We start from the raw sequence: 17,151 nt of genomic DNA on the forward strand, positions 1-17,151 counted from the left end.
GGCAGGTCGGAGGAAATGGACTACCTTTGTCCTCTGGCTCTGTGCATCTCACTCAGTTTTCTCCGGGGTGCAAGTATTCGGATCAATATAATATCGCCATCGCAATATCACGTTGTGCACTATTATATGGAGAGGTGCCCCGTATATCGATAGATACTTTATTCCTCTCGAAGGAAATTTTAGACATCCTTCATTAGCCAATATGTCAAATGTCGCGATAAGTATGCAGTATCTGTGCAGCGCTGCGTCCGTCCGTGGGTGTGTGGCTCAGTTGGGTTAGAGCTCTCTTGAAACTCTAATGATCATGTTATACTGTCCAACAGTACATGTCCTGTTGTCTTTATACTGTCCAACCAGTACATGTCCTGTTGTCTTTATACTGTCCAACAGACATGTCCTGTTCTTATAATGGCCAACCAGACATTCCTGTTGTCTTTATACTGTCCAACCAGTACATGTCTGTTGTCTTTATACTGTCCAACCAGTACATGTCCTGTTGTTGTTTATACGTCCAACCAGTACAGTCCTGTTGTCTTTATACTGTCCAACCAGACATGTCCTGTTGTCTATACTGTTCCAACCAGTACATGTCCTGTTGTCTTATACTGTCCAACCAGTACATGTCCTGTTCTCTTTATACTGTCCAAACAGTACATGTCCTTGTCTTATACTGTCCAACCAGTAATGTCCTGTGTCTTTATACTGTCCAACCAGTAATGCTGTTGTCTTTATACTGTCCACCAGTACATGTCCTGTTGTCTTATACTGTCCAACCAGTACATGTCCTGTTGTCTTTATACGGTCCAACCAGTACATGTCCGTTGTCTTTTATACTGTCCAACCAGTAAATGTCCTGTTGTCTTTATAATGTCCAACCAATACATGTCCTGTTGTCTTATAATGTCCAACAGTACATGTCCTGTTTGTCTTATACTGTCCAACCAGTACATGTCTGTTTCTTTTACTGTCCAAACAGACTGTCCTGTGGTCTTTATACTGTCCAACCAGTACATGTCCTGTTTGTCTGTTATACTGTCCAACCAATACATGCCTGTTTCTTTATAATGTCCAACCAGTACATGTCCTGGTCTCTGTCTTATACTGTCCAACCAGTACATGTCCTGTTTTCTTTATACTGTCCAACCAGTACATGTCCTGTTGTCTTTATACTGTCCAACCAGTACATGTCCTGTTGTCTTTATACTGTCCAACCAGTACATGTCCTGTTGTCTTTATACTGTCCCTTTTCCTGTAACTTTTGTAATTTTACTTGTTTAAAAATATTGAAAATATTATCTTGCAATATTCAGTCTATATTGCAATATCTACAGCCCAGTCCTCGGATGGCGTCAAACCGCGGCGACGCTCTATTAATATTTCCTATCGCCATTTAAGACGTGGAGAAAGTCATCTTCTTCTCCATTGATTCTCTCCTCTTTGTCACTTCTGTGTTCTAAGCTCACTTGTGTGTTAACTTATTCCTCGTTATCTCATTTCTGAGTTATCTCCTCAGCCCCTGGACAGAACATGTGCTTCAACATTGTTGTTGCCTGCCACGTGCCTGAGCTGCAGGTTGTATGGTTCCACCTCAGGCCCCGCCGACCGTAAAGTCAAGTCTTTAAAGTCGATACGGCGTAGTATCGCCATATCTTCAGTGGCAATACGTTATCGATACACAGGCGCCAAGTATTGATCTTTAATTATATATGTGTTGGTCAGTTTGTGATGTGATAAAACGAGACATTTTTATCTTTTTTAAAATAAAATGGATGTTGATAAAGTTTCCTTTTGGACGTCATTTGAAATTGGGGAAAATTAGAAGTTGGTGACCTGAGGTTTCAGGGATGGAGTCTGTCTATTTGTGGCCAACTAAACACACGTTTTTGTTGGTAAATTTAGATTTGTTCTGGTCCGACGTCAATAATGAGAATTTCTACCACCTCAAATGAATTGTACATATAACTGAAATTTAAAAAGCTAATTTTCCGTAGTCCATAAACTAACACCACAAGGCTTTGGGTTTGAGTTACAGCCACTTTAGCAATTTGAGTTGTGACACCATAGTCCCCTCAGGTAATGATTTATTGCCTTACTGTCTTATACGGGCACCTATCACCTCTGCAAGTGTCCCCTGTCTGTTCCTCTTGTAAAGACCGCCATGGTAATCCATCTCTCTAAAGGGAAGAAGGCTCTGAGGGGGGGTTAGGCGTCGGGGAGTCCCAGCCAGAAGAACAGGTCTTCTTTTATAAGCAAGTGGCCCGGCTTATTAAGTCACTTTAATAAAAATGCTTATTGTCCACCGAAAGCAGGACGTTTGTTTCAACGATCGTTATGAAAAATGAGATTGTCACAATAATAAGTACATGTAAACAATGTGGAGAGCGTCTGGCCGAGCCAATGCACGGTGCGGGTGTCGCTCTATATCTTTATACCAGGGTTCACACGTGTCACATGATGATTAGTGCACATTTAGTTCTTTTGAATCTTTCTAAACTAACTCTGTTCTCTTCTCTCTTTAGCATCACTTGAGACTCAGCTAAGATGGCAGACATCGACAAGTAAGTACTTGTTCTTCCAGAGCTACGCTTGGCCTCTCCGCCACTGGTCTCCTCTCCTGGTCTGCCAGTGGTACCTGAACCTGGCCCCTGGGGTCTTTGACAGATGACTATGATATCATTGATATCAACATGATTACACCTATAACGCGCAGTGCAGAAGGCTCAGGATTGGATAGCAGCAGTGTTAAACACTGAACGCACACACATTTGAGTGATGGACCATCATACCATCAGGAATGATGCTTCAGCGGTTGACCCACAACACACACACACACACACACACACACACACACACACCCCTCTCATTCTCCACTGTTGGCCATTGATTTTCCTTCTGTGCTACAGACGGACAGGAGGATGAGAGGGCCTGATGGTACGGCTGTTTCGTAACTCAGTTTGAGTTACTGTTGGTTTAAGCGGCTGAGAATTGTATATCGTCTGGTCGGGCACGATGACAGAACTCCTCCATTACCAACGCATAATCACGTCGGGCTGCAGCTACTGCTTGTTTTCAGGGTCGAGCATCAGTCATTCTCATGCCTGTTCTATGAAGCTTCAGTAGTGAATTTGTGAGGTTATCTGGATAATATATAGGGTTGGTGAAAAATAATTGATTATTCGATGCAATGTGATTCTCTCTCTAGAACAATTCAATGCTTGATTCTGATAAGTTAATAATCACATTTTTACATATAAATATACACATACATGATCTTATAAGACATACTGTACACGAAATAATTAGGCAAAACACAGGCTGTTGATCTACTTTATCACATTCCATGTGACCGGCTCGTGTTTCATGTTCTCCACCTTTACACATTAGTCTCTGACGTGGAAGATCGCTGTGAGAGAAGGACTTTTTACAAGCATGTGGAAGGCTTAGGCAGGGAATGACTACGCAATAACAAGCCCCAGTAGACAAAACATTTCATTACAACTTAAGTGTGTGACAAATACTGTATATGCCAAAATCTAAGCTTTGTCTAGGAAGTGATTAGCAAACTCCAGATTGATGTCTATTTTTAAAATCAAAGCTGAAGGTGCTGCCATCCTCACCCTAAACATGCCAGAAGTAGTTGGTGGCCGGTGTTAATTCTGTGAACTCAAACTGTCTAAAGTGTTGTCTCTGTTTTGACTGACCTTCCCCTTTTCTCTGTGTCCCCCTTCTGTCTCCCCAAGCAGCAAAGACCAGGCTGAGATTGACCCGGCAGACATGGAGGACGTGGAGGAAGTGGAAGAGGAGGAGACGGGAGAAGATGAGAACAGCAAAGGTAGGTCTCCCTGCAAAAATGCTACAGTACTGACTTTTAAAGGTGGAATTGCTAGCAATGTCTATGTATAGTCAAAGACAATCTGGCTTAGAATGCAAATCTAATGTGTGAATTTGTGAAGAGGTAAAAGCATATTTTAGATATGTTCTAAATCATATATTCTGTTTTTAATCAATGGGGTCTGTAAAAATGTCACTTCAGGAGTATGTCTGTCTAAACATTTTGTGCCTATGCCTGCTACCTAAACTGAGGAGTTATAAGCCTGACGTGATTTTGAATTGTACTCCAGAGCTGGGAGGCACTAATCTGTTTTATTTTTGGATCTCAACGCATCCTTTGATGCTCAATAAATGAAGGTGTCTCGTATGTTGGCGTTCTCCACACTCCTCGTGGATAGATATAGATGACTGTTTGGCCTTGTCTATTTAAAGTCTTCTTCTTTTAAAAAGCCAGACTTGAAAGAAGACTCGTTCTGGCTGTCAGCAACGGCTCTCTGAGCGATCACATTCAAGAAAGCTTTACCTGGTGTGGAAGTTGCTGGGAGATTATAACTGCATAATTAATAGTTGCAACTTGCCAACGTTAAAACATGCAGTGCATGCTCACTAGACCTCATATCACGCATCAAGGCTGCTATCAGTCTCAGAAGGACCCACAAATCTCAGCTCATTCGATCCATGGAAGTAAATAGTTTGGAAACAAAAGGTGAAACTATGCCGTTTCCACTACAGCAGCATCCAACCCCATCCTCAAGTTCATACAGGGTTGCAGCTGGTGTTGCTCCTCTTGACAGAGTTTTACTGATATATTAACTAGGGCTGCAACTAACAATTATTTCAAAATGACCTCCCCATGTGCAGTGATTCTGATGCTGGAGATGGGACAGACCTGCATGAAAGTGTGGTGGGGGGGGCACTATTAATGACATTTTGAACATGTTTAGAGGCTAAAACACATGTAAAACTTGCCCTGTTGAAGCCTGTTGGGTGCTAACTCTAGCAGGAGGATGACATGGTGTAGACGGCACCGATTGGTTAGTTTTTCTTTGACGGCACTACACATTTACAGACAGCAGAGCTACGTGTTCAAATCGACTAGAAGTCTCCTTTTTAAAAGGGATATTCCAGGAAAATGTTTGGAGTTTTCTTGTAGATGGAGAGAGTCGCTATTGTCAGATGGAGTTCTGTTACAGTGGATTCAGATGTTTCTGCATGTTACAAGAGTGGTTTAAGAAGTTTGGTCATGGTCACCAAGTGCATGGTAGTCAGCTGACGTGTTGGAGTAGTGTCTCAAAGTAGATTACACATCACTAGTTACTTTATTAAAAAAAGAAACGCCTTACTTTACTACTTGACTCACTGCTGAAAGGAACTAGTTACACTACTAGTTACATAACTTTTGGATTACTCCATAATGTCACCTGAGATGCAACAATATAAACAAAATAAAGTCAAACCTTATGTATGCCCGAATCAACACCAAGCCTTATTACAATGAGGCCATACACAAGATCTCTCTTATAAGCTCTTTAATACCACAAAGCTGACAACAAAGTGGTGGACATCTGCAACAAATTTGTCAAGTAGTACTGTCTGTCGTCTGCTCTGCATTCTGTGTTTTGCCCAGTATGTTTCAGAAATATGGCAATTCCACTGTTGAAACGGGCAACATTTCCTCCACTATGTATGCTGCCTCAAGCTTATGTTTCTCTGTAACTTGTAATAAGTCTTTAGCTGGTGTTGGCAATGTCCTCTTTTCACCTGCGTCTCAGTGTTCGGGGACTGTAGTCTTTACTTTAACTAGCTTAGATTGGATGTTGTGGCGGTGGAGAGGTGTTTGTGGCCTGGGCACAATTTACACTTTACAATCATTTGTCCTTTCGTGCAACTGATTTGAAGTAATGGGCTAACCTCCACCCCTCCAAAGATGTCTTAAGCTGTGGCTCTGCCATCTTTGGTTCATTTACTGGTAATCCTCTCCTCATGTTCTGCAGATATTTGAAGAACCAGTAACGCGATACTTGATAAGTGATGTTATAGTGACATTACTGCCTTAGGCAAATGTAATCTGATTACATTAACGTGTTACCCCCAACACTGGTCAGCAGGGACAGTGTTTATTGTGGGATAAGGGGCAGAGTGAGGCACCCAGTATTACCTCAAAGCAATTGGCCCTGTGGTAGCTGACCCTCCATTGATGGATCCACCTAAAAGGCGTTTTGCATCAAAGCATCCCGTCCACAGCTTGTGTTGTGTGACTTTAGACAATCCTAGGCGTATTCATTTGACTGGATGCGGAGTCTTGGACAGATGATCTATGCTGGTTGGTAACACATTACAAGCAAAATGCCCAGGATGTGTCAACAGAAGTGACTTCAAATCTCTTTAATCTTCTCACTTGTCATCAGGGATGTGACTGAGCTTTGATAGGTGCAAGTGATGTGTCGGACGCTGGGATTGTACCATCTGTCACAAGTCTGCTTGCACAAAGGAAGATCCCCCTTAATTGCTGACTGCCTCCTCTAATGTCTATTCCACACGCCTTAACCAGACCTTTCTGTGTTTACCTTATTTATTAGAAATCACACGTTCACAATATGCAGGGAAATAAAGTGTTAGAGATGACTGACTGCTCTGAGCAGGAAACTGCTCCTGGACTCTGCTCCAGCCTCGTCACGTACTCGGGTGAACACACAGTGCTGCGATGTGCAATATATCTCAGGATGGCTCAGGTATTGTAGAAGTGATAATACTGAGTAGAACAGTTGTTCTCATGCATCTGGTAAATCCTGTCGCGAACATGAATTCAAGCATTAATTTAATCAAACCTCCCACTCTAGTTCAGTTGGTAAGTAAAGAACTTTTTCCTGCCCCTGAATGGGTTTACCTGTCTTCATATTGCACTCTTGACTGTGTTCTCAGCTCGTCAGCTGACGGTGCAGATGATGCAGAATCCACAGATCCTGGCTGCGCTGCAGGAGAGGCTGGATGGTCTGAACGGCTCGCCGTCAGGCTACATGGAGAGGTGAGACATAATCGTCTTTTTGGTTCTAACTTTATCTGAGAACACATTTGTGCAGCTTGTCCCCTTTTTACAGTTGTCATAGAGCAGAAACGGCAGCAGCATAAATCAATGACTGGAAGGACTTGAAAAATTGCATCTATTTATGCCACTGGTTTTTCCAGATAGATAGATAGATAGATAGATAGATAGATAGATAGATAGATAGATAGATAGTTTTGATGCATATGTTATGAAAGTTTCTCCTTTGAGAAAAAGCTCTGTGTACTGAGTGTTGGGTCGAGTAAAGGTGGAGGTGTTTAGAGCAGACAGGTGTGTGCTAATAGAGCAGGAGAAATTAAGAGTAAAGTTGTGGAGTGGTGGTAAATGTACAGTGTGTTAAGTACCCTATTTCAGCAACCCGCCAGTGGCCGCTCGCCTACATTATGTTTGCCAATGTAGATTTAGTAGTGGGTGCTAAATTGGAATTACGTCAAATTGTGTAATTTTCTAGTTTTGCATCGGACCAAAGAAGTTGTAAGCCCAACATTTTTCCACCTAAAGCCACTGGACATAATTGAATACATACCCGTATGTTTTATGCCCAGAACACTTCCAGAAATAAGAAGGCATTGATTATTGTTCATATTCAGCCTATTGTTGCTGTACTAAATATTTACGTTTTGATTAATACTGTGATCTGTACATCATACAGTTGGAACACAAAGCTACAGATTGCCCAGGTGCTTTGTGTCAATTACACCCTTGGTGATTTTAAAGTTTTTAACACGTAACATGATAAAGTCCAAGAGAGCGGATTCATTTTTTGTAAGTCATAATAGAAGTGATTGTTGATAGGTTATTGTTACATGTCATCGAGCTGGTGCAGAGGTAGAGTCGGGGATGGTGGTCTCTCAGGTGCTGTAGTGAATGTAGCCGTGTGTCTTGGCTGCAGGTCTGTGCCACCCACTGCTCCTTTTCTCAGAAAAGCCATCAGCAGGCAGCTCTTTGATCAGCTTGTCAAGTATTTGGCAGTCACCAAACTCACCAGTTATCTCACCAGCATAACGTACATCCCCTTGCCAGGATAGTGCAGTCATTTAAATTTCCCATACTGCAGAGAAACCTGACTCTGTGCATAGTTTCGGTTTGTTTACAGTGTGTACCCGATAGGCCACCTTGACGTATTGGCGATCCTCTGGGGGGGGGGAGAGCTGCTCTGCAGTGTGTTGCTTTGCTCTAAAGCTCTCAGCAGATTAACTTCAGAGTGTCCTTACTGGTACCCATTGCTCCTGATTAAGCACATTTTGTCCTGTGTTTTTTGAATTTAGGAGCCTGGAAGTAAAATAATGTTTTTAGATTGGAGAAAAGGCTGCACAAACTCAACCAAACGTAACTGCCAATAGTGTCCTTTTTTGAATAATTGGCCAGACCTATAGCTATTTGCAGTTAAAGGGCAATGTGAAATAAACTGATCTTCGTCAGGCTTGTGCTCACATCTGTGATGTCTGTCACCCCACAGTTTACCCAAGGTTGTGAAGAGACGTGTAAACGCCCTCAAAAACCTGCAGGTCAAATGTGCTCACATTGAGGCAAAGTTCTACGAAGAAGTACATGAACTGGAGAGAAAGTACGCAGCCCTCTACCAGCCCCTCTTCGACAAAGTAAGTCCGTTAGACACTTCCTTTGTTCTGACCTCCAGTACTCTTATTGGATTTCTGCAGCTATATGCTTGTTGTGCACCTTTGTGTTATAGGAGCATCTTTGTGTTTGGTAAGGCTGAAATCATTTTCTTGTGTGTGTACTTGGTGGTATGAGTAATTGGAAAAGAAAAGAGAGACGGGTGATATATGCATTGTCAAATACATGGTTGATGCATTCTCCCTCAGCATCTGTTACCGTGAGCAGGCAGCCATGTAAATGGTATATTCATCAACTCCTAAATTAACACGCTATATCAAACTGTATCTGACGGGTTTAAAAACTAGCAGAACGTGTCAAGTGAATTCATTATTAAAAAGGTACGCCTTTTTACATTGTGCATAAGTTCCGAGCTTAACTTCCCTCGGAAAAGTTCCGACCCTTTTTTTGTAATCCTAAACTTCTCATCAAGTTTGACCCTGCTCACTTGAATCCTGCTAGATGTGTTGTGAAGAGTCAACGTGTCTGTGTGGACTACTTTTAGTCTCATGTTTCTCACATCACTTATGCAGGCTGATTAGTTTTCATGTAAATAAATCGAGGATGTAAACTTTCCCAACAATAGCCGGTGTTCTTACTCGTTACAGAAACCACTCACTTGATTTAACAATTGACCGTGTTTTCTAATTTTCTTTTTCAGAAGAATAGGTTGACATTATATAACTCATATGGAAATGTCCATTACTTGGGTGCTCCTGGTAATAACTAGAATTTGTTTTCTCCTGTTCTTTACAGAGAAGTGACATAGTGAAAGCAGCTTACGAGCCCACAGATGAGGAATGTGAATGGAAGGCAGATGAGGAGGAAGAGCTGACAGTAAGTAAGCAGGTACAGGTGACGTACACACCTGCATGCTTCCTGTCTGACGAGACCACTAGCTTTTTCTCTTCATGCATGTATCATATGCAAGCAAGGCAGCCGTACAGTTGATGAAATCACTGCAGTGATCTATTGCAACTGTTTTAACATTAAACGGAGCTTGTTTCCTTGCTGTATTTAGTTTTTTTTTCTTAATATAATTTTCAATGCGGAGTGCTGTCTTCGTGGGTGTAGGTGGTGAAAAGCTTTTTTTGTATTTGGCATGAGATGTGAAAATAATTGGTTGAGCAAGTGTTATTTTGAAGAGAAAATGTCTCTCTCTCTCAACTAGGATGAGATGAAGGAGAAGGCTAAGTTAGAGGAAGAGAAGAAGGACGAGGAGAAGGAAGACCCCAAAGGAATCCCGGAGTTCTGGTTAACGGTTTTCAAAAACGTGGACCTGCTGAGTGACATGCTGCAGGTAGGTTCCTCCACCCAGCTGCTGGACTGCCAGTGAAAACGGGTCACACACAGTTAAAAGAATCAGGGTTTGCTTCCATCTGCAGGCCAAGTTGTGTAGAACATGGGTTTGCAGTGTGGTTTATGACTACATATGTTTTTCAATTTTATTTATAGTATCAAATCCTAACAAGTTATCTCTAGATACTTGACATATTTAGTAGGTCTAGACCACACTATGATTTACAAAGACCCAATAATTTGTGTAATTCCCCCAAGAGCAAGCATTTAGTGCGCTGGTGGCGAGGGAAACGTAAGTTGAAACAGAAACTCATGCTGGCTGCTCTTGTCTCCTCAGGAGCACGATGAACCCATCCTTAAACATTTACAAGATATCAAAGTCAAGTTCTCGGATCCAGGAGAGCCCATGGTGAGTAGGCACCACTCGTGTTGAGTCTGCTACCTTGGAACTGTCTGTAATCGGGATCTCATTTGGTCTTCCCCAGAGCTTCACGTTAGAGTTCCACTTCGAGCCCAACGACTTCTTCACAAACACAGTGTTGACGAAAACCTACAAGATGAGGTCAGAGCCGGACGAGAGCGACCCCTTCTCCTTCGACGGGCCGGAGATCATGTGCTGCACAGGGTGAGTGTTGTTAGTGCTTTCCTTATTCCAGGTGTTATTCAGCGATGACATGTCTATTTCTACACTCATTTGCATCGTGGCGGTGTTATTTCATTAGGATTTTTTGGAGGATTATTTGATTTCATACTGTTTATAAGGTCAGCCTCATTATTTAATACAACACCCCTCAGCAGACATACGTGACCCGGACCACTGTAACCAGGTCACTCTGGATCATTTCTAAGTGGGCATTAGATTAGAGACTGAAAAGAACCCAGGCTGTCATTAAGATTGGACATTTGTAATGTTGGACGCTGACCCTGCACTCTGCTGCTGCCTCGTGATTCCCACAGTTGCACGATTGAGTGGACAAAGGGCAAGAACGTCACGTTGAAAACAATCAAGAAGAAACAAAAGCACAAGGGCCGCGGCACAGTGAGGACAGTCACCAAAACAGTCCCCAACGACTCCTTCTTCAACTTCTTCACCCCCCCAGAGGGTGAGAAATATATGGCCCACACCAGGGCATTTAATAAAGTGACCAGTTAGATCCTTGTGCCTGTGTGGTTTAACTAACGTTGACCGTCTCCACTTGTTTACAGTTCCAGAAAATGGCGAGTTGGTAAGTCGGTGTACTTCCTCTACACTTTCAAATTCAGATTTAACCAAGAATGTAACTTAAAAACATTAGTTACAAACCTCTAATCTAGTTTTCCTAGGTATAGTACATATTTTTCTGTTTAGCTTAATGACCAAATATTTTTAACATCACACTTTGTCATAAAAACAAATATTCAAAAAGGGATTTTATTTCCTGAGAAAATACGTCTTGTAATTTGACCAACTTCAGAATCAGGTCCAAAGTGAAACATCCTATTGTAATGTAATAGAAGAACCTTAACTAGTGCTGTTTTGAAATGCCTGGCTGAACTGTGACGGGCCTGTCCCCCTTCAGGATGAGGACTCGGAGGCAGTCCTGGCTGCAGACTTTGAAATCGGCCACTTCATCCGTGAGCGTATCGTACCTCGGGCTGTGCTCTACTTCACAGGAGAGGCCATAGAGGACGATGACGACGATGTGAGTGGTGGCTTCTAATCTCAGCTTTAACATCTGGAAATGAGACGTCACACACACACACACACACACACACACACACACACACACACACACACACACTTCATCATAGAAGTCTCAAAGGCTCTGCTTGATTGATGCATTTTGGCTTTGCCAAGAACAGATGCTCTGCTATTGTTTCGGGGGGGGGGGGGGGAGAAACAAAGCCAGGCTAAGCTTGCCTCTTATCAAATGTTGTATGTAGCTAATCGCCATGTTTTGTTTTTACAGTACGATGAAGAGGGAGAGGAGGCAGACGATGAGGTAAGACTCCTTAGGGCCACAGCAAATATATAAAGATAACACCATGCCACAGATGTGGGCTTCAGTGTTAACTGTGCTTGTGTTGAGAAGGCGCAGTAGTCTGAAGTAATCTCTCTCTCTCTCTCTCTCTCTCTCTCCTCTCTCTTCTCTCTCTCTCTCCTCTCTCTCTCTCCTCTCTCTCTCCTCTCTCCTCCTCTCTCTCTCTCTTCCTCTCTCTCTCTCTCTCTCCTCTCCCTCTCCTCTCTCTTCTCTCTCTCCCTCTCCCCTCTCCTCTCTCTCTCTCTCTCTCTCTCTGCCCCCCCCCCCAGGAAGGAGAAGAGGAGGCTGATGAGGAGAACGACCCTGACTATGATCCCAAGGTGAGATCTCACGCCCTCTCTGGTGTCCTGAGAAAGACCTTACTCAGCTCTTCTCAACTTTGTTGGCTCAGGATGCTCTGTCTTTTTCCTGTAGGCTATTGATAGCTGGAGCACAAGAGATCTTTAATTGGGGGGGGGGGGTCCTGAGCTTAAAGTAGAGAACGGCTGTCCCTAAATTGACTTGTCAACATTCAGAATACATGCTGTCAAATGCATCTCATTTTTACTCCAGCTTTTGGTTGGCTTCAGCTTTTATTTTGTTATTGTGCTCTTGATTTGGCCTCCAGACCCAAACCAGCTCTCCAGTAGATGTTTTCATCATAAGACCTGTCTAAACCAGATCCTTGACCTATATAATATCACAATGACGTTTCACCAGTCGGTTAAGTCTGACTGTTGCATGTTACTAAAACCTGAACCATAACCTAATGCAACACCGATCCAGCATGCCTCAATGAAGGATGAGGACACCAGTGAAATGTTACCCTCATAGAATATTCATTTTAATCACAATATTAATATTGTAGCCTTATTCAGACGCTTTATTTGATTAGGAAACTTTAGGAATAAAAGTCTGATACTAGAGGTGTGACGAGATCTCGGGATTAAAACCTTATTTCTCGTCTGCAGCGATGACACCTTCTCAAAACTTAATGCAGACACCAATTGCTGCAATATTATATGATTGTGCAGATGGTTTAACTTGTGAGACAGACAGGTGTTCTCTCTGCCCTGGGGAGTGACTGACAGGCTGAGGTCGTGGGGCAAACCAAGGGAACTTTACTTCTAATCGCTCCGTAGCAACAAGGCACTTTCAAGTACTTCACATGAAACGTTGGAGAGCAATGAAAAACTCATGAAAATCAAATGGGTTAAAAAAGAATTAGCTACAAATACAAGAATAAAAGTTACAGTGCATGAATCATTTTGATTAATAAGTTGTACGGAGGGAGGGCCGCCACTGTTATTAGGTCAGAAGAAGTTGGTAACACAGGAGAGAAGCCATTTTAGTTTGTGGCGTTTCAGGACTTTTGATAGAATAAAAGCCTATTATATTTCATGCTTTAAGGTTTCTTTAAAATAGTGTTCAAATCTGGGTCTCGTCACACCCCTACTTGGTACATAATGGGTTCAAAGCGTAGTTGGTGGTAGTCTCCCAGTGCACACACCGCTGTAGGAGTCGATTTCTTAGCGTTGCCCAGACGTTAAACGCCGATGGAAACCAGCATGAGCTCTGCTTCTTTAATCAGAAACGTGTGACACTGTGTATTCTGCTAGTTTTGCTTTTTCTGTTACTCCTATTCATTGATGTTGCTTCATCTCCAGTCACTTTGGCATCTTTTGTCAGCTACTCTTTAAATTTTTCCTCACTAGGTTTAAGTGGTGACAGTAGAAAAATAACCCTATCCTGGTAGGTACAGCTTGTGACTTGTCAGCTTACTACATCACACCCCCGCCCTTCACCCCAACCTCCTCCGTTTTTGCTTTGTGCTTATCTTCTCCTCCTGTTTATTCCATCCTCCATCCATCTTTTTGCACCTTCCCCCTCTGCCGCCGTGCTGCACCCTCCCGAGTTACTAACCCACCGGTTTGTTGTTGTTTTTTTGAAGTTTAACCCATAGTGAGTTCTGCATCGCACCTGTATAATTTCTGTATGTTGAAGCTAGTCCAGCCTCCAGCCCTTTGTTTCCCTCCATGTTGAACCCGTCTGTCACCAAACGCAGGCTAGTTCTGAGGTTTTGTCAGGATAGTTAGTCTGCCATAACTGCTTTTGAGTTTTACTTTTAAAACCCGTTTAAACATCATTGGTCCACCCGTCTGTGGTTTTATTCTCATTTGACTGTTCCCATTATTTGTGTTCAGCTCTTTTCTCTTTAGATTTGCTTTCAATGCTGGGGATGATGCCTCGGACGGCTGTATGTTTTGAAATAAAGCCGTACCAATAATTGGCAGATTACCAAAATCATAGAAATGCCCACAAAGAGTTTTTATGTGAGGGCTCCGTCATCGTTGGCTGTAATGGCCCGTTTTCTGTCTTCATTAGAAACTGGAGAGCTTGCAGAACATAAAGAGGGAAAACCCGTTATCTAGTGCCCCATCAGTCTGCATTAGAAGCAGAGCTTTTTGCTTTGGGCAGTTTTGTGAAAACCAAACCTCGTAGGGTGTTAAATCTAGTTGTGTTCTACTCATCACCCGAGTTCAGCCCAGTGCATTGCTCGATGGCTGATGACCTTCCACTGGTGAGTCAGTGTGGCATCGGGCCCTGCAGAGCAGCCTGAGCAGCTGCAGCGGGCCGTCGCCCACCCCCAGTAATCATCTGGGCACCTTTCCTTCCCCTTTACTCGAGTGTTTGATTTGTTTTTGGCAGCTAATTGATTTGAGCTCCACAGCCTGAGGTTCTGTTGAAGTGTTTCCATTTCTTATCCTGTAGCAGCAACATTAAAAGAAGCAGTTTGTTTTAAAGAGCTTTCAAACCTGCAGTGTCTCCTTACCGAGTAACGGCTAAACAAAGGGAATGAAAACATCCATTGGTACCAGGTCCTGTTCTCCATTTAGTTCCCCACTGCAGATCGTACCCCCCGCCCCTCTCAGCTGAGCATCCAGAATCTCGTCATCGGCAACCAAACGGGAAAAAACTAACAACTTTAATTGTAAGACAAAGAGTGGGGTTTCCATCGTTGTTACGTCTGGGGCCAGTGCATATTAAACTGCAGTCGTTATCAACGATAGCTTTGCCCTTTAAAATGGCCCGTTCATACGTGTGGTGATTGTCCCTGACCAATCAGTGGTGGGCAGTGTAGGAACGCCACCTTCTACTATTGCTCGCTTAGAAACTCGTCTGAGGTACTATGGATAACGTGTGCTAATTGAAAACCGAGAGAGAGCGAGCAGAGCCGTGCCGTGCTAGCTTCAGCCTGGAAACATTGATTGCTCTGGCTAAAGGAATAGCTCGACTTTTTGACAAACCCGTCCTTGCTGAGACCTGAATAAGATCAACGTCTGTACACTCGTGTAAATACGTAGCTAGCCTGTGAAACGGTCTCTACCGGTGGTTAACTAAGAGCTTGACTGGACAGCGCCAACGCAGCCGTTAACTGTCTTAGTGCTAAGCTAACCCACCCAGTGCCGTATGTTCAACAGCTAGAGGGGTATCAGTTTTATATCACGCCCAGCTTGGAAGCAAAAGAATCTCCCAAAATATCAAAACTGTTCCAGCGTGTTTATACCAAACATCGTCATTTATCTTGAGTGTTTTTAGGGTCGGTAATAAGTTTGTGTGTGTGTGTGTGTGTGTGTGTGTGTGTGTGTTTTTTTGGTGTGTGTGTGTGTTGTTGTAGTGTGTGTGGTGTGTGTGTGTGTGTGTGTGTGGTGTGGTGTCTGTGGTGTGTGTTCCTGTGTGTGTGTGTGTGTGAGTGTGTGTGTGTGTGTGTGTGTGTGTGTGGGTGTGTGTGTGGTGTGTGTGGGTTGTGTGTGTGTGTGTGTGTGTGTGTGTGTGTGGTGTGTGGGGTGTGTTGTGTGTTGTGTGTGTGTGTGTGGTGGTGTGTGTGTGTGTGTGTGTAAAGCCCCCTTCTGATTTGTTGCAGAAGGATGACAGCCCCCCCAGCTGAGTGCAAAGCAGCAGGGAAGCCGGGGCCGGCTGCCTTGACGATCCACTGCAATGTAACGGCTTCTCAAATTAAGAAGGAAAAAAAAAAAATAGTTACTACCGCCTTATATGTTTGTATTTTTCTTGGTAGAGAATTTGAACGAAAAAAAAAGCTTCAGATTTTTGTTACAAAAACTGATGGTAATATACTGGAGCTGTGGCTCGTACTACATAGATTTTACTAGACTGTTTAACTCCTTCCTCTGTACAATAGATAGAAACAGGCATGAACTGTCTCTTCACTGCTAAACTAGTTTGGGTTCTCGTGAAGTCTTTTGTTGTATTTGCTCTTAGACAACAGCTGTGGTTTAGACTGCATCGCGGCAACGGCAATTTCTAAACGCCCCCCACCCTTTCCTTCCCCCCCCCCTACTAAAGGCTCCAGGCTGGTCAGTTGTGGTTATTCCAGGTGAATGTATCTTTTCTCCATTAGTACTGTGGCAGTCCAGCTCTAGTGACAGAACACATGGGGGACCTGCAGCAAGGTGTCTATTCCAATTTCTCTCTAATCTGCTGAGCATGGGATCTGGAGTTGGTGTTTTTGGCCACTTCCTGCGCCACTTGTGCTCAACTACTTTCCGCTCTCGATACATTCCAGTAAGCAGACTGGCCGGCACCGTCGGTGATCCGCTCTTCAAAGGGAGTCTCCTTCGCTTTCCCTGGACGCCCTGATCTAAATTGAACCAGAATGAAGTTTGTTTCCATGACTTTGTCCCAAAATGGGTCGCTCCCCGGGCTCGGTACAGCCTGGTCGAGTCTCGTTAACATTCCAGAGAATTCCTGAGATGAGGATGAGACGGTTTGGTGCCGGAGCCACCCAACCCCAATAACCCAGTGCTTCGTGGCTCTCGTCTTTTCTATAGCGCTTTGTTGTAGTGTGTGGTGTACCGGTGGCGTCCTATCATTGGTCAGCTGTCTGACTACTCCTTGTAAGCAGCACTTAGTGTCACGCCCCCTTTTAATGGTCCCGAGGGGCGCTGCGGTCCCCCGCACTGGACAGTTCAACTTCTACTATCAGGTCTTTGAGTGCATTGCTGTTACCGGGTTTTGGGGGGCTTTGTAGGAATAGGGGTGGGCAGAGTAGCACAGCAGATGAAAAGGAAAGTCCAAACCAGGTTTTGTAGTCTGGAAACGTCAGGTTCTCCAACAGCCCCTTTCCCTCATCGGGTTCAGACTTTTACCTCTTGTGTCACCAATTAGTGACTGGACCTCGGCCCAGACCGGGGTTCCGTTCTATCACTGTGAAAGAAAGGGGACGCGTGATAAGGCCATTGCATAGGCCAATGACCCACCACCCTCCCTACCCCAAACTCGTTCCTTGTTACCCAGAAGGCCGCAGGAGAGCATGTCAGA

General features: G+C 43.7%; 1 protein-coding gene and 1 long non-coding RNA gene across 4 annotated transcripts in view; one reads left to right on the plus strand and one right to left on the minus strand.

Annotated features, from left to right (window-relative positions):
* Window positions 1-16,023, plus strand: part of nap1l1 (nucleosome assembly protein 1-like 1) — a 19,351-nt gene extending 3,328 nt beyond the window's left edge. Inside the window, exons 2-16 of one of the 3 annotated variants that reach the window (XM_032511123.1) lie at window positions 2,520-2,558; window positions 3,744-3,832; window positions 6,754-6,856; window positions 8,355-8,496; window positions 9,269-9,361; window positions 9,684-9,812; window positions 10,149-10,220; window positions 10,297-10,436; window positions 10,769-10,914; window positions 11,018-11,037; window positions 11,371-11,493; window positions 11,761-11,793; window positions 12,102-12,152; window positions 13,527-13,563; window positions 15,737-16,023. In XM_032511123.1, the coding sequence (XP_032367014.1) occupies window positions 2,542-2,558; window positions 3,744-3,832; window positions 6,754-6,856; window positions 8,355-8,496; window positions 9,269-9,361; window positions 9,684-9,812; window positions 10,149-10,220; window positions 10,297-10,436; window positions 10,769-10,914; window positions 11,018-11,037; window positions 11,371-11,493; window positions 11,761-11,793; window positions 12,102-12,152; window positions 13,527-13,532 (1,164 nt within the window). In that variant the 5' untranslated portion in view covers window positions 2,520-2,541 and the 3' untranslated portion in view covers window positions 13,533-13,563; window positions 15,737-16,023. The remainder of the gene's footprint in view (window positions 1-2,519; window positions 2,559-3,743; window positions 3,833-6,753; window positions 6,857-8,354; window positions 8,497-9,268; window positions 9,362-9,683; window positions 9,813-10,148; window positions 10,221-10,296; window positions 10,437-10,768; window positions 10,915-11,017; window positions 11,038-11,370; window positions 11,494-11,760; window positions 11,794-12,101; window positions 12,153-13,526; window positions 13,564-15,736) is intronic. The other 2 variants (XM_032511121.1, XM_032511122.1) reach the window with 2 other exon arrangements.
* Window positions 1-17,145, minus strand: part of LOC116686155 (uncharacterized) — a 20,216-nt gene extending 3,071 nt beyond the window's left edge. Inside the window, exons 1-3 of the long non-coding RNA XR_004331163.1 lie at window positions 17,003-17,145; window positions 10,627-10,628; window positions 5,183-5,190 (exon numbers count right to left, since the gene is read on the minus strand). This is a non-coding gene — a long non-coding RNA (uncharacterized LOC116686155). The remainder of the gene's footprint in view (window positions 1-5,182; window positions 5,191-10,626; window positions 10,629-17,002) is intronic.
* Between the last annotated feature and the right edge of the window lie 6 nt (window positions 17,146-17,151).

The sequence above is a fragment of the Etheostoma spectabile genome, unplaced genomic scaffold (genome assembly GCF_008692095.1).
Source record: "Etheostoma spectabile isolate EspeVRDwgs_2016 unplaced genomic scaffold, UIUC_Espe_1.0 scaffold317, whole genome shotgun sequence".
Taxonomy (NCBI): Eukaryota; Metazoa; Chordata; class Actinopteri; order Perciformes; family Percidae; genus Etheostoma; species Etheostoma spectabile.